The sequence below is a fragment of the Papio anubis genome, chromosome 17 (genome assembly GCF_008728515.1).
Source record: "Papio anubis isolate 15944 chromosome 17, Panubis1.0, whole genome shotgun sequence".
NCBI classification, from domain to species: Eukaryota; Metazoa; Chordata; class Mammalia; order Primates; family Cercopithecidae; genus Papio; species Papio anubis.
The window spans coordinates 50,629,284-50,645,081 of NC_044992.1; the positions used below are offsets into that span (position 1 = coordinate 50,629,284).

At 44.8% G+C, this 15,798-nt stretch overlaps 1 protein-coding gene across 4 annotated transcripts in view; it reads right to left on the reverse strand.

Annotated features, from left to right (window-relative positions):
• Positions 1 to 1,209: 1,209 nt before the first annotated feature.
• The window catches only part of MPP3 (membrane palmitoylated protein 3), a 32,199-nt gene continuing 17,610 nt past the window's right edge, over positions 1,210 to 15,798 (reverse strand). For all 4 annotated transcript variants that reach the window (XM_009190752.3, XM_003913143.2, XM_009190754.3 and 1 more), the window contains exons 15-20: positions 14,349 to 14,513; positions 14,163 to 14,243; positions 11,279 to 11,372; positions 10,970 to 11,078; positions 9,431 to 9,553; positions 1,210 to 2,289 (exon numbers count right to left, since the gene is read on the reverse strand). In XM_009190752.3, the coding sequence (XP_009189016.1) occupies positions 2,113 to 2,289; positions 9,431 to 9,553; positions 10,970 to 11,078; positions 11,279 to 11,372; positions 14,163 to 14,243; positions 14,349 to 14,513 (749 nt within the window). In that variant the 3' untranslated portion in view covers positions 1,210 to 2,112. The remainder of the gene's footprint in view (positions 2,290 to 9,430; positions 9,554 to 10,969; positions 11,079 to 11,278; positions 11,373 to 14,162; positions 14,244 to 14,348; positions 14,514 to 15,798) is intronic.

Consider the following 15,798-nt stretch of genomic DNA (forward strand, 5'->3'; position numbering starts at 1 on the left):
TTTTTTAAGTAGAAATGGGGTTTCACCATTTTGGCCAGGCTGATCTCGAACTCCTGACCTCAAGTGATAACACCCACCTCAGCCTCCCAAAGTGCTAGGATTACAGGCATTATCCTGTATAACAACTTTGCATGTGCTAGTCACACTTCAGGGACAGCTGCCCTCCCTGGCCTAGCTCTCTGTGGATCAGCTCAAGACCAATTTCACTTGATAAGAATCCAATACTCTCTAACTGCAAAGAAGTCTCCATCTTTTTGCTAGAAAGTTCTGAAGAATGTGATCCTGTTACGTGGACCTACCAGGTTCATGAGCTAGAGAGCTGCAAAGGTATCCTTGTGTAGAAGGTAAAATGGACATTTTTAATGGGTGGCAAACCTTCTCCCTGGTGTTTCACCTTCAACCTGGCCTCCTTTTCCTTTCATGAGTAAAAAAACTTGAAAATGTACACGTGTGTATGTAGCCTTTTCAGTCTTAGAAGTTATGGTCACACTTCATATTATAAATTCTAGCTGTGAACACATTCATCACTTATAAGTGGATTATATTAGTAGCCTCGATTATGGGTCCACAAAAGAATGAGGCAGTATAGTATACAGTTAACAATCATCTCTGGTATTTGGGATATTTAGGCTCAAATACCATAGCTCTGCATTTTTTTATTTTTAAATTTTTTTTGAGGTGGGGTCTCACTCTGTCACCCAGGCTGGAGTGCAGTGGCACAATCATGGCTCACTGCAGCCTTGACCTCCTCGTTCCTCGGCCTCCTGAGTAGCTGGGACTGCAGGCACACATCACCACACCCGGCTAGTTTTTGTATTTTTTGTAGAAATGGGGTTTCGACACATTGCCCAGACTGATCTCGAACTCCTGAGCTCAAGCAATCCGCCCACCTCGGCCTCCCGAAGTGCTAGGATTACAGGCATGCACTACACTGCCTGGCCTGCAATTTTTTTTTTTTTTTTAAATCTGTGCAAACTTGGGCACATTATTTAAACTGTCTAAGCTTTATTTTTTTTTTCTCATTTGTACAATGAGATAAGAATCCTACCTTATTGGCTTGGTGTATTTATCAGGGTAATGTATGTAAAGGCCTTAGCATAGCATCCAGCACAGAATAAAGACTGTTGTTGGCTATTAATAATAATAAAAAAATTCTCTGAGCAGCTAAGATATATCATGAATCAATCATTTTTGCTCAGAGACAACCCATTAGGCCCACACTCTGGGTCTACATACTTTTATTCTTGACAGAAATGGTTTACAGCGGCATAGCCATAGTTTTGACAGGGAGAGTCATTTGGTTTCCCAAGATCTAGCACAACAGGAACCCCTATGATCTCATGGCAGGGACTGGCTAGGACCAAGGCAACTGTCAGTAACAAAAGGAACAATGGATGGAATAGAACAAATCAAACAAAGCAAGGGCTCGATGTTAGGAATCCGACGGTATTTAGAAACGGGAAAGGCAACCTTACATTCCTCGAGTCCCTGAAGGCACCACTGTAGTACAGAATAGTACAGTAATTCATGTTGATGGTGAAGTGTGCCTCAGCCTTCCAGAGACAATTTACGTATATTCACTATTTTAAAATAGGCAGAGAACCAATTTTCTATTACCAGGCAAGCACTTCAAAAAAAGGTTAAGATCAACATTTTAGTGCTTGAAGACAGGGGAATTTCAGTTACATGTAAAATCCCCTTGGATAAAACAAGTTAGCTTCCAAAAAAACTACTAAGCGTCACTATGTTTAAAATGCTTAAATTAATTCTGCAAATCAGTACTGTATAAATTAACCACTATCACCTGCAAAAGACAGTGGCTACTTAACTTTGGTACAAAGAATCAGGGTCAGCTTGCCTGTGATACTTTAACGAATGAAATGTGTTGTTTTCTGATATGCCCCTTTCAAATCATGATCCAAAGAGGTGCAGTGAAAAACAACAGACAAAAACCAACAACAAACAAGACTTCCCACTTATACTCTTCTCGACGATGCAGTTTGTGGAGAATTCTCCCCGTCTCTGCGCTCAAGATTCCTTGATGGTAAAATGAGGGAGTCTGGACTAGTTGATCTTCAAGGTCCCATCCAGCTTGGATGTTCTGGGATAAAGTCACCTGACCCAACTAATAGGTACCCAGTGAGTGTCCTTGCTCAGCTTCTCTAAGACCACTTTGAGCTGGCTGTAGGCACCCTGGAGATCCTCCTTCACCAGCACGGCGTCTACCAGGTGCCCATAATGCTGGTCTATGAAGGCGGCGGAAGCGGCCATCTCTTGCTGCTGCTCATCCTGCAAGGAAAGGGGTGGTAAAAGGAGCAACTGGGTTGTTCTCCTATAACAAACCTATAGCCTTTGTCTTGAGCAATGTTCCAACCTTTAACTTTTAACTGATGAGTGGATGACTAGGTCTCACTGATAAACCAACCATGTACACAAGAACAGAGTGTAGGGACAACATCACGTCAAACTTCAAAGAAAGTTAATGGGCAGTAGACACAATCACTGTTCAGTCATTCACTCACAGGATACCTCCTGAGGACCTATGACCTCAAAGCCATGATAGGAAGTGCATTGGGAATGCTGATTCTATATCCGTGTATATATGTCAATATCACACTTCCTGCCTCAGAAGTACTTCCAAAGAAGTAGTAGTATTGTGCTGCATGGCATTTAGTACACAGGTTAAATAATTGTAAGAAAGAACTATAAATAATAACTATATAAAAACAGAGCAAACATTTCTGCAATCAACTAGTGGAAGAAGAAATCATTCTAATGCCCTCCTGAAGACTCCTAAATTCATAGTGTAGAACTAAATTCTTTTCATTTCCTCACACCAGAGCCAAACACTAGCACAGCAAAGTGGAGTTATTTAAGAAAGCACTGGACAATTCTAATCAAATTCCCCATGTCCTTAGGGCAGCTGATCTCTTTAATCAGATTGCCTTCCTGACACCTAACATTAAGGTATAGGCAACGACTCCATCTTACCCAATGTGGGCACTGTTTGCATCTCCATTCAAAAGAACCTCTAATAAGTACCAGTTCAGGTGAGTAGTTGTCTGACAATCTGCCTGGTTTTGGAAAACAGGAAAGTGGCAGGCCCTTTCTAAGAAAAACTACAAAATGAAATTTGTTGCTGGCATTCACTCGTTCCCCTTTTTAGTCCTCTGTTGCCATCTCCCCTCTGTTTCTAGGGGCTCAGTGTTTTCATGCTGCCACAAGGAAAGGGTGAGTTCTGTTCTCTCCCAAAGAGACGTACATTCCAAAATATTCCCCCGTCTTCTCTCTGTCACCAGTCAAAAGCCAATTCCTACTTTAGTGAGAGCATCTGAAATTTCAGGATTCGAGTCCTCAAGATCTAGGAAAAGGGTGTGGCGTGCTACTTCAAAGACTGTTGAAATGTGCTATCTAAGAAGGCTGAGATAATTTCTTCTCCTTTTCTCCTCCAGGAGGGAAAAAATTGGATTAAATTGGGAGACATTTCTCAATTCTATATTCCATATAGAATATTCTCGCAGGGCTACTTTCATACTCAGAAGCACTTCGCACTATCCCATAACTGCCCCCTGGCTCTTCAACCTTTCCTTCCCCACTCCCTGACACACATCCATCCTATAGACCTGTCTGCTGCTTCCAGTTTCCCCTCCTCCAGGCACCCACATGGTTCATCCTGGAAGCATTTGGCTAGTTAAGAAATTAAAGAAGAAAAAATTTTGCCACAAAGAACCACAATCTTCCTAATAAATATCTGCATCCGGAAAGAACTTAAGTAAATCTCTAATGGAGTAAAAACACATGACATTTGCTTTGCAATCATAAATCCCCTGAACCCCTTTCCTGGCCTGTAAAGATGGAACTCGCCACCTGTGTCTTCAGCAAGAGTCACAGTCCGGAAGATCACATAGGAAAGATTCCCCCATGCTGTCCATCACCCCCAGGCTGGATTAGCTTTGCTGGGTCAGAAGCCAGAAGCCTCATTAACTTGTGGTCAGCAAGGAAACAGACAGTGGATGTTTTGGGTCCCCTGCCAGGAACTCAGGTGCCAGACAATGGACAGATATTTAACGTTACACAAAACCCATGCCTTTGTGAGGAATTTCTCCAAATGTCATCTGGGGTCTGCCAACATACATCAAAACCACATGAAAGGCTGAGTGTTAAAAACGGAGTGCCTGGGTCCCACTCCAAACCCCCTAGGTCGGAATCTCTGGGAGTAGAACCGGGGACTCTGTGTTGAACAGCCTCACTGTGACCTTGCTGCCTACTCACAGCTGCAGGGTGGTGGAGCACGAATGGACCAGCTGCATTTCATCATCAGCCCACCTGCTTGGAATGCAGTATTCTGGTGGGCAATAAAAGAGATGGGATAGACGACAAAACCGGCCAGGCTGGAAGGACACTGGGAATAGAGTGCAGCTGCTTCTCTTGAAATAACCACCATGGGCCAGGGAGGGTTCTGACTCCTAGAAAGCTGGCACTGCCTGTGGACCTGATTATTTGGCAGAACTTTCCTTGAGTCCTAGGAAGCTGCCTCTTACTCTCCTAATGACTTCTTGACTCTTGGAAAAATGAGCCATTTCCCCCCTGCTTATTCAATCCTGAAATATTTGCAAAACAAAACAAAGCCAATACAGTAAAACGAATGGGCAGATTGATCCTAAAATTCATATGGCAATGCAAAGGACCCAGAATAGCCAAAACAAGCTTGAAAAACCTGACTTCAAAACTTACTACAAAGCTAGTAATCGAAGCAAGACGGTGTGGTGCTGGCCTAACAATAGACATGTAGACCAGTGGAAAGGGACTGAGACTCCGGAAAGAAACCCTTACTTTTCTTGCCAATTGATTCTAGACAAGGGTGTCAAAATAATTAAATGAGAAAATAGTTTTTTCAACCAGTGATGCTGGGGTAACTGGCTATCCACATGCAAAGAATGAAGTTGGACCCCTACTTCACACAATCCACAGAAAATAACACAAAATAGATGACAGATCCAAATGTAACTGCTACAACTATAAATAATTTAAAAGAAAACAAAGGAGTAAATCTTTATGACCTTGGATTCAACAATGATTTCTTAGATACGATACCAAAAATATAAGCAACAAAAGAAAAAATATATTGGACTTTATCACATTTTAAAATGTTATGCCTCAAAGGATGCTATCAAGAAAGTAAGGGCCAGGCATGGTGCCTCCCAGCACTTTGGGAGGCCGAGGCAGGCAGATCACCCAAGGTCAGGAGTTTGAGACCAGCCTGGCCAACATGGTGAAACCCCATCTCTACTAAAAATACAAAAAAAAATTAGCCGGGCATGATGGCATGCGCCTGTAATCCCAGCTACTTGGAGGTTGAGGCAGGAGAATCACTTGAACCTGGGAGGCGGAGATTTCAGTGAGCCAACACCGCACCATTGCACTCCAGCCTGGGCAACAAGAGCAAAACTCTGTCTCACAAAAAAAAAAGGAAGTGAAAAGACAACTCACAGAATGGGAAAAAATATTCGCAAATCATGCATCTGACAAAGGACTTGTATCCAAAATAGATAAAGAATTCTTACAACTCAATAATAAGAAATGGACATTTAAAAATGGACAAAGTATTTGAATAGACATTTCTCCAAGAAAGATATAAAAATGGCCAATAAACACATGAAAAGATGTTCAGCTTCACTGATGATTAGAGAAATGCAAATCAAAACCACAATGAGATACCACTTCACACCTACTAGTAGTGCTATGATTAAAAAGACAGACAATAACAAGGGCTGGTGAGGATGTGGAGAAATGGGAACTCTTGAACGCTGCTGCTGGGAATGTAAAATGGTACAGCTGCCATGGTAGAGTCTGGCAGTTCCCCCAAATGTTAAACATAGAGCTGCCCTATGACCCAGCAATTCCATACCAAGGTATACACCTAAGAGAAATGAAAACATATGTTCACACAAAAACTTGTATATGAATATTCATAACACGATTCATAATAGCTGAAAATCCATAAATGTCCATTAATTGATAAATGGGTAAACAAAATGTGGTACTCTATACAATGGAATATTATTCAGCCATAAAAAAAAAAAGAATGAATTACTGATACATGAATGAACCTTAAAAACATTATACTAAGTGAAAAAAGCCAAATACAAAAGGTCTTATATTGCATGAATCCATTTATATGAAATGTTTAGAATAGACAAATTTATAGTGACCATAGATTAGCAGTTGCCTGTGGCTAGGAAGGGACTGGAGGAAAACAGATAATGGGAAATTCTAACGGGCTCAAGGTTTCTTTCTGAGGTGATGAAAATGCTCTTAAATTGACTGTGGTAGTTGCAACAACTCTGTGAATACATCATTGAATTGTATGCTTTAAATGGGTGAATTGTACAGTATGTAAATTTTATCTCAATAAAGCTGTTAACTCCCCCTCCAAAAAACACACAGTAAATACAGAAAACAAAAATTAGTTAAGAGCCCACTATTCAGGGAGAATTGCCTTTAGCATTTTAGTGTATTTTGTGTGTAACACAAAATTAGAATCCTGATTTTTTTATTTTCTGATTTATTTTTTCTTGTATTTAGCTATGTCATCAAATATTCCTCCAACACATGGCTTTTATGTATTTAGTTAGTTAGTTATTATTTTTTTTGAGACAGAGTCTTGCTTTGTTGCCCAGGCTGGAGTATAGTGGCGCGATCTCAGTTCACTGAAAACTCTGCCTCCCAGGTTCAAGTGATTGTCCTGCCTCAGCCTCCCAAGTAGCTGGAATTACAGACGCCTGCCACCACGCCCAGCTAATTTTTGTATTTTTAGTAGAGACGGGGTTTCACCATGTTGGCCAGGCTGATCTCAAACTCCTGACCTCTGGTGATCCACCCACCTAGGCCTCCCAAAGTGCTGGGATTACAGGCGTGAGCCACCACGTCCGGCCCCAACATATGGCTTTTAACTGGCTACAATAATATTTCAATACATCCCGTAAGTGTCATGTAATGGAGTATATTGAACTGAGTCCTGATAGTGAACATTTAGGTTGTCTCTGATTTTTTTGTTATGTGATAGGCATACTGTACGTTTCTGTTTTTTGTTTTTGAGATGGAGTTTCACTCTTGTTGCCCAGGCTGGAGTGCAGTGGCGCAATTTTGGCTCATTGCAACCTCCGCCTCCAAGTTCAAGCAATTCTCCTGCCTCAGGCTCGCAAATAGCTGGGATTACAGGCATGTGCCACCATGCCCAGCTAATTTTTTGTATTTAGTAGAGATGGGGTTTCACCGTGTTGGTCAGGTTAGTCTCAAACTCCTGACCTCAGGTGATCCACCTGCCTTGGCCCTCCAAAGTGTTGGGATTACAGGTGTGAGCCATTGCACCCAGTCAATACTCTATGTTTCTAAATGATTCTAAACTTAAGCTGATACTCCCCTTAGAGTTTCTTGTGTGTGTGTGTTTTTTTTTAGACAGAGTCTTGCTCTCTTGCCCAGGCTAGAGTGTGCAGTGGCGTGATTTCGGCTCACTGCAGTCTCTGCCTCCTGGGTTCAAGTGTTTCTCCTGTCTCATCCTCCCGAATAGCTGGGATTACAGGCATGCGCCACCATACCTGGTGTAATATACAAAATAATTTTTGTATTTTTAGTATGAGACGGGGTTTCGCCATTTTGGCCAGGCTGCTCTCAAACTCCTGACCTTAGGTAATCCACCTGCTTCGGCCTCCCAAAGTGCTGGGATTATAGGCGTGAGCCACCATGCCACCCTCCCCCTTAGAGTTTCTAAAGGAGAAAATTTCTTTTTCTTTTCTTTTTTTTTTTTTTTGGAGACAGTCTCACTCTGTCACACAGGCTGGAATGCAGTGGCATGGTCATGGCTCACTGCAGCCTTGACCTATTAGGCTCAAGTGATCCTCCCATTCCCATCTCAGTCTCCTGAGTGGCTAGGACTATAGGTGTGTGCCACCACACCTGGCTAATTTTTGTAATGTTTTTGTAGAGACAGGGTTTCACCAAGTTGCCCAGGCTGGTTTTGAATTCCTGGGCTCAAGCAATCTGCCCATCTCAGCCTCCCAAATTGCTGAGATACAGGTGTGAGCCACCGTACCTGGCCAAGGAGAGAATTTCTAATGTTCCTTGTATGTATGCCATTCTAAATAATTTATTGAGACCAGGTATGGTGGCTCACACCTGTAATCCCGACACTTTGGGAAGCTGAGGCAGGAGGATCACTTGAGGCCAGGAGTTTGAGACCACCCTGGGCAGCACAAGACACCCTGTCTCTGTAATTTTTTTTTTTAATTGGCTGGGTGTTGGTGGTACATGCCTGTAGTCCCAGCTACTTAGGAAGCTGAGGAAGGAAGACTGCTTGGGCCCAGGAGTTCAAGGCTGCAGTGAGCCATGATTATACCTCTGCACTCCAGTCTGGGCAATACAGCAAGATCCTGTTCTAAAAAAAATAAAAGGCCAGGCACAGTGGCTTACACCTGTAATCCCAGCACTTTGGGAGGCCAAGGTGGAAGGATCACTCGAGCCCAGGAGTTCAAGACCAGCCTGGACAACATAGTGAGTCCCTGTCTTTAAAAATAAAAAATAAAATAAAAAATCTATCGATGTGGACAGTTAAAACTGAGAATCAGTATGAACTAGGATTGCATCAAAATCTTGACTTGGAGGGAGCTTCCTGACCAAGGGGAAGGATCCGAGAAGGCCTCCTTCAGATGAAACCAGCTATATAGGACAGCAAACAAAGTCTATTCTGGGACTGAGTTGCTTCTGACTGCCCCCACCACCCATAATAACTTCCAGCTCATTCTGCTGACTGACCCTGTTAAGAACCAAAAAAGATGAGTCATCAAGTCCATACCGCCTAGAAGAACTCTGTCAAACATTCAGGTTTGGGTGAGGGTTTCGCCATCCTGACACAGACTGGGCTGAACAAAGAATCTATGACAGTGAAACAGAGGTTCATTTAGGATACATCAGATGAACTCATCCACGAGTTTTAGAAATCCTTTCACTCACTGATGATTCAAACTGGTTTGAAAGCAGTGATAATGACCTTGTTAGTTGGGATTTCAATTAAAAATACTTGGGTTTGGCCTAGGAATGTAGTTTGATGAGTGTAGTCTGTCACACTCACATGAGGTCCCTGACAGGTGTCATATTTTGGGGGAGGGTGCTTATGTGAGGGAGTGGAGGGGTGTGAGCCCGGGAAAAGCCACCTGCCTGGTTTGGGAGGCAGTTCCAGCTGTTCACCTTGAGCTTTCTGGCCATGCAATCATCTTCTCTTAAGTTTTTCAATAGGCAAAATGGAAAGACAATCACGTGCAGAAGGTGCATCCCGCATCCCTCTTCAGCTGCAAGCACCCTGATGCAGCTAGAAGCATTCCTGTAACAGCCTCCCTTAGGCCTTCAGAAAAGAAACAATCCACTTTAAACTTACAAATGGGGCTGCCGTGTCCTCACAAGCTGGGGACATAGGTGGTGTCTTTCTTTTTTCCTGAATTGCAGGCTTTACAAATATAATATAGGGTTTAAATTCTGAGGTCCTCAGTTGTTTCAGTGCCTGAGAAAGAAAGTTCAGGAATATTATATACTTTTGAAGTTTTTTATTGTGAAATATACTTTTGAAAACTCAACGTGTGCTTCAGTCCCATAACCCCAACAGCAAAGGTCCTGGTTACATGGGTCCCATGACAATGGACTTCAATGGGGCAGACCAACTGCTCCTTTTCTCGTCCTTCACTTCGACATTGAACTCAGCGGGGCCCTGAAGTCACACTCACTGCAAATAGAAGGTTCCTAAGCCTCAGCTCAGAGAGAGTTGCTGTCTCTCTTAGCTCTGACCCTTCTGGCTATAATTAACCTTCTTAGGCTCCTCTCCACCTTCCATTTCTGATGGGTGAGGATGCAGGAGTCAGTGTGTATCTATTTAGTCAAATGTCATCAATTGGACTACACTATTACCAAATTTGTGCTATTACATCTCCTCTTGGTATTCAAAGAAGAAAACGTTCGCAAAGCAAATGTGATTACCGAACAGATCACTTAAACTGTAGACTGTAGAAACTGTACTCTTAATTAATGCATTTTATCTAGAATGTAAGGGCTCCACTTGGAAACACTAAGTATTAAACTGCTATATGTATTATCTGCACCCTTGATCTATAAAGTGATCAATAAAATTACTTTTCAAAGAAATTTTTGAAACTCAGACTTCTAATTTTGATTACTAACTCCCTGTAAGTCCAAATGAGTGAGCGTTTTCCTTTGTAGGCATAACGTGCTTTTTGGAATATGTTTCAAGCAAACTTCTTTAAAATAAAGCCTACAGTTTATATCATAAAATCAGAGATCTGTTTCTATAGAGGGGAAAAAAGTCCCAGATTGAGTTCAAAGCTTGGAAGTTTTTCTAAAAGACAAGGTTAAAGAGATGGTTAAGCCCCTGCTGAGCCCACAGCATGCCGGGTGTGCAGGAGTGGAAATGTTTTTGAAGCACTTCACAGGGCCACGTCTCCCTCCCTCTTTTTCCCCTTTAAACTGCTCTCCTCACTGCCTCCCTGAGTGGTTCTCTAAGCCACTGACTCCACCTGCCTTGGTTGGGGAGGGGGAGGCCTGGCACCGAGAGCTCAGCCCCAGCTTCACCTGGGTACTGACATCTAATTCTCTGGCACATTGCAATGGCCAGTCAGCGCCACCAACTACAGCATGATCTGTTCCATGCAGGGGTTACTAGCCTGGGTCTGTGGGCCACCAGAGTGTCCACGAGCTCCCTACAATTAATGCAGCATTTGTGGATAGAGGGGCATGTTTTGGGGTACAAGGCTTTCATTTGATTTTCAAAGGAAGACCCAAAGAAATTGAACAGTTAGTGTTCCAGACTAAAAATTCCTTAGGCTGAGGTTAAGTGTTGTATAAAACGTACAATCCCCTAGTTATAAATTCCATTAACCAGAAATGGCCAGCAGGCCCAGGAACTCACTTCCGGCTCCACATCCACCAAACAAACTTTGTTTTTGGCCATAACAGCCTGAATGGCCTCCAGGCTGGTTCCATAGAAATTTTCCTTATATTCACCATGTTCCAGGAACCTGAAACACCACCAAAGGGGAAAAGACCTTTAGTTCCTCAGCTTTCCTAAATTAGCAAAGGAAAGGGGACCTCCCAGCATGACTTCTCTCCCGCTTCCCCCATCCTTTCTGGGAACCCTCCCGGGAGCTCCAGTGGAATACAGGTAGATACAAAAAGACGCAGCTGCCTAGAAGGCCAACTGGCCCATCAAGCAACGTACTTGTTGTGATGTAAGTCGGCCTCAAATGCTTGCTTAGACACAAAGTGATATTCCACTCCTTCCTTCTCATGGCTCTTTCGGGGCCTGGTGGTATCTTTTAAAGAAAGAAGGAAAGCTGGGCAAAGAGATGTCACATCACAGCACGTGGGGATAGCAGCAGGCTTAGGCACTCATTTGGGAGTTGGCTGCTGCTGTGTCTAAACCAAGCACTTCTACCTCATCGCATGTCCCTGTATCATGCACCGTGCCTTTCCAGGCAGGTGTATCACTGATTCACACAACAACTCTTCCATGTAGACAAAAGGAGGCTTTTCCTTTTGCAGCTGAGAAAACTGAGGCACAGAGAGGCTCGGCGCTGTGCACAGTGACACACAACCAGTAGAGCACACAGCCAGAATCGGTCTCTCTGCCAAATGCCCAGCTTAAACCCTTAACCACTCTGCTAACTGACTCCCTGATGCTGTGGCTTTTTTTTTTTTTTTTTTTTTTTTTTTTTTGAGACAGAGTTTTGTTCGTTCCCCAGGCTGCAGCGCAATGGCATGATCTCGGCTCACCGCAACCTCTGCCTCCCCAGTTCAAGTGATTCTCCTGCCTCAGCCTCCCGAGTAGCTGGGATTACAGACATGCACCACCACACCCGGCTAATTTTGTATTTTTAGTAGAGACGGGGTTTCTCCACGTTGGTCAGGCTGGTCTCAACTCCCAACCTCAGGTGATCCACCCGCCTCAGCCTCCCAAAGTGTTGGGATTATAGGCATGAGCCACTGTGCCCAGCAGATGCTGTGGCTTTTGAAGAATCACTTAAGAAACCCCTAGGTCCTAACTTTTAATTCTTCAATGTTTTTTCTTTTTTGAGAGCAAAGGAGCCACATATACATTTGACCCTGATGTATGCTTTTAATTCTTTAGTCAATTAGTTCTCATCTCCAGAAGGAGACAGGAAGACAGACCGTCCCTATATGGATTGGATGTGTTTCAGCAAGGCTGGCTCTCAAACAAAAATGTTAAAACACATGGTGTTTTCTCATTGATTTCCATAACAGAATTGGGATGCACACTTCTGAGGAAAATCAGGTCTTCCACAGAACAAGGGCACACACAAAGCCACACACACGGCATTTTCCAAAAGATAAAATGGGATCTTGGGGCGCTGTGTCTTCTGGCCCATGGGAACCATCCAGGGGATGCCCTGTGTTCTATCTGTGGCATCTTAGTCCAACCTCCGGTAGAGCTGCTAGGGTCACTTTTCCAACCACGTCATCCCCCTGCTTAAAAACTTTTATTTATCTATGCATTACATTCTAAACACCCTAGCTGAATATATGAGACCTGCATGATCTGCCCAACCTCTCAGCTCCATTTTCCAGCACATCATCCACACTAATCTCCCCAGTCCCTAACACTGCTCTGTCCCTTCACACATGTTGTTTCCTCAGTACGGAAAACTATTCCTTTCTCTTCTGCCTGGAAAACTCCTATTTACACTTCAAAACCCAGCATAAAAGTCACTGCCTCTGGGAAGGCTTCCTTGACTCCTCCAGTTTCTAAAACCAAGGAGGAAAGTCTCCTACCTGTGGAGTGCCTAGAAGCAGGTGGGCCTGACCATCCAGGTACCTCTTCCCCAGGGGATGGATCCAGGGGGTTCGGAACAATCAGTGTGTTAGCAACCTCTGCATGTCCTGTTTCAGTTCCCCTGAAACTTGGAAGGCTGTGGCTCCCTGAAGCCCTCCAGGTTCATCACAGCTGTCCTGCCAGAATGGCCTCCCCAGTGCCACCACCTCCCCCACATCCCTGCCACTTCAGACTGGGCTCTGGAAGACAGCTCTGACAACCCACAGACTAGGTGCTGGGCCCAGGGAGAGCAGTGTGATCAAAGTAAGGCTTCGTGGCTGCTCTGCCCCAGAACACTCTGAGGAGGCCCCACTACCACCGCCACAGCACCCCTCTCAATAGCCACCAGGCATTCATACTGCATCCCTCTGAGGCCAGGGGGACTGAGAGTGAGTCCCAGAAAGGAAAGGGGCAGCCAAGGGCATGAAGTGGCAGGCAGCAGGTGAGAGGCCATTGTGCACCCTCATTAAGAACATGACTGGGGCAGGCTGCCTGGGTTTGAATCTTGGTTCCACCACTTACCAACTGTGTGACATTGGACAGGTTAGTTAACCTCTCTGACCCTCACTGTCTTCCTCTGCCATACAAGATGATGATAATCTCTCTTCTCAGGGGTACTGGGAGGGCTGACCCAGGGGACTGCACACAAAAGCTCTTGGCATATTACCTGGCACCTTCATTCTCCTCCTCCTCATCCTCCTTATCACATTCAGAACCAGGATCCTCTGCCCACTGGAGCTTGACATCCCAGGGTGCCCCTAGCAGCAGCAAGCCCCAGGAATTGGCAGGAGAGGCATCACCCAGGAATGTACCCAGCCACCCTGACAAACTGGAATCTGGCTATGAGGGAGTGCCAAGAAATACCACTCACAGGGTTCTGTGGCTTCTCTGACCTGCCCTCTCATCCAAGCAGAGGGCAGGGGCCATCGGAGTCAAAATTCACTGTGATGAGGAGGAATGCCCCGTACTGTGGAGGCCCTTTGGTGTCAGGTTGAGGCTGCCACTTTGCCTACAATGTGCTCTGGACTCACCTCCCACCCCAGGCAGGAACCACGCAAGTGGTCCTCCAGCTTCTGCCTCAGAGGGTCTCAGAGGACCACTGAGAGTGGATTTCTTCCCATCAGGCCTTTGTCCCATAATTTGCCAATAGCAGGCAGTGCCTGGTGATCCTTTAAACCCAAAGTAAGGATTTGGATGAATCTGGGAAGTTAAGTCCCCATGAAGTATTTGTGTGTGTGCAGACAAACACACACCCCCACATGGGCCCTCTTACGTGGAACAGCGACACCAAAGTGCTGTGGGTTCTCGGCCACCACCTTTTGCTTCAGCTCGTGCAGTCGGGCTCCCAGAGACCCTGGGAAACAAGAGGAAGGCTGACCAGGGTCCCTGCTGAGCTCCCTCCCCACCTGCTCCAGGGAGGAAACCAGATCACTTCCTGGAAACCCAGGATGGCACCTACCAATCAGAACCACCAGGCGGGGCCGCTCTCCGGGCTGGTGTTGGTACCTGGCCACCTCCTCGTAAGTCAGCAGCTCTGGAGACTCAGCTCCGGAGGACATCTTCCCTTCCTGGGAGCCACCCAGTCTCTCCCTACAGCCCAGCCGGAAACTCCTCCGAAGACCAGCTTGGAAGGAGGGGCAGAGGGACACCATGGCATTTGTCTCAGAATCTCCCAGAAGAGACTTTTTCCACCTGGCCAGACCTGGAGATGGGACTGAGTCCCACTGACCTCTCCCAACCTCCTCCTGCTACTGGAAGAGGTTGTTCGGGAAACACAATGGTAAGATGAAAGGGTGACCCTGCATTCACAAACTAGGGCTCAAGGTCACTGTTTCACTTGACATGTGACTGACTTTGGACGAGTCCCTTCATCTCTCTGAGCCTCAATTTCCTTATCTGTGAAATTAGGACATGAATCTACAAATACCATGTGTGGTCCTAGATCAGATCCTGGACCAAGGGAAAATGCCATAAAGGACACGATGTGGACAACTGATAACATTTAAATAACAGCATATAATAGATTTGGATGCATTTTAAATTCTCAGAATTTGATCATTGCCCTGAGGAAGTCCTTGACCTTGGGAAATACATGCTGAGAGATTTAGTGGGAAAGGGACATGATGTCTACAACTAAGTCTCATATGACTCAGGAAAAAAAATGCAGAGATGTGGGAAAGGAAATTGAGCAAACATGGCAAAGGAACAACAACTGGTGAATCTGGCTGTGGAGTATATGGGAGTTCTTTATATAATTCTTACACCTTTCCAGTAAGTTTGAAATTACTTCAAAATGAAAGCTAAGGGGCTGGGTGCAGTGGCTCATGCCTGTATCCCAGCACTTTGGGAGGCCGAGGCAGGTAGATCACTTGATCCCAGGGGCTCACGACTAGCTGGGCAACATGGTGAAACCCTGTCTCTACAAAAAATACAAAAATTAGCCAGGTGTAGTGGCATGCACCTGTAGTCCCAGCTACTAGGGAGGCTGAGATGGAAGGATCGCTTGAGCCTGGGAGGCTGAGGCTGCAGTGATTTGTGATCACACCACTGCACTCCAGTGTGGGTAACACAGCAAGACCATTTCTCAAAAAATAATTTAAAAAAAAGTTTAAAAACTTTTTGGAAAGGAGGACTGCTTGAAGCTAGGAGCTTGAAACCAGCTTGGGTAACACAGCGAGACCCCACCTCTACAAAAAATATATATTTTTAATCAGCTGGGCATGGTGTCAGGTGCCTGCAGTCCCAGCTACTCAGGAGGCTGAGGTGGGAGGATTGTTTGAGTCTAGGATGTTGAGGCTGCTGCAAGCTGCAATGTCACTACTGTACTCCAGCGTGAGTGACAGAGCAAGGCCCTGTCTCTAAAAAATAACCAAAAAACAAAAAAAACTTTTTGCCTATCTCTAAGACGT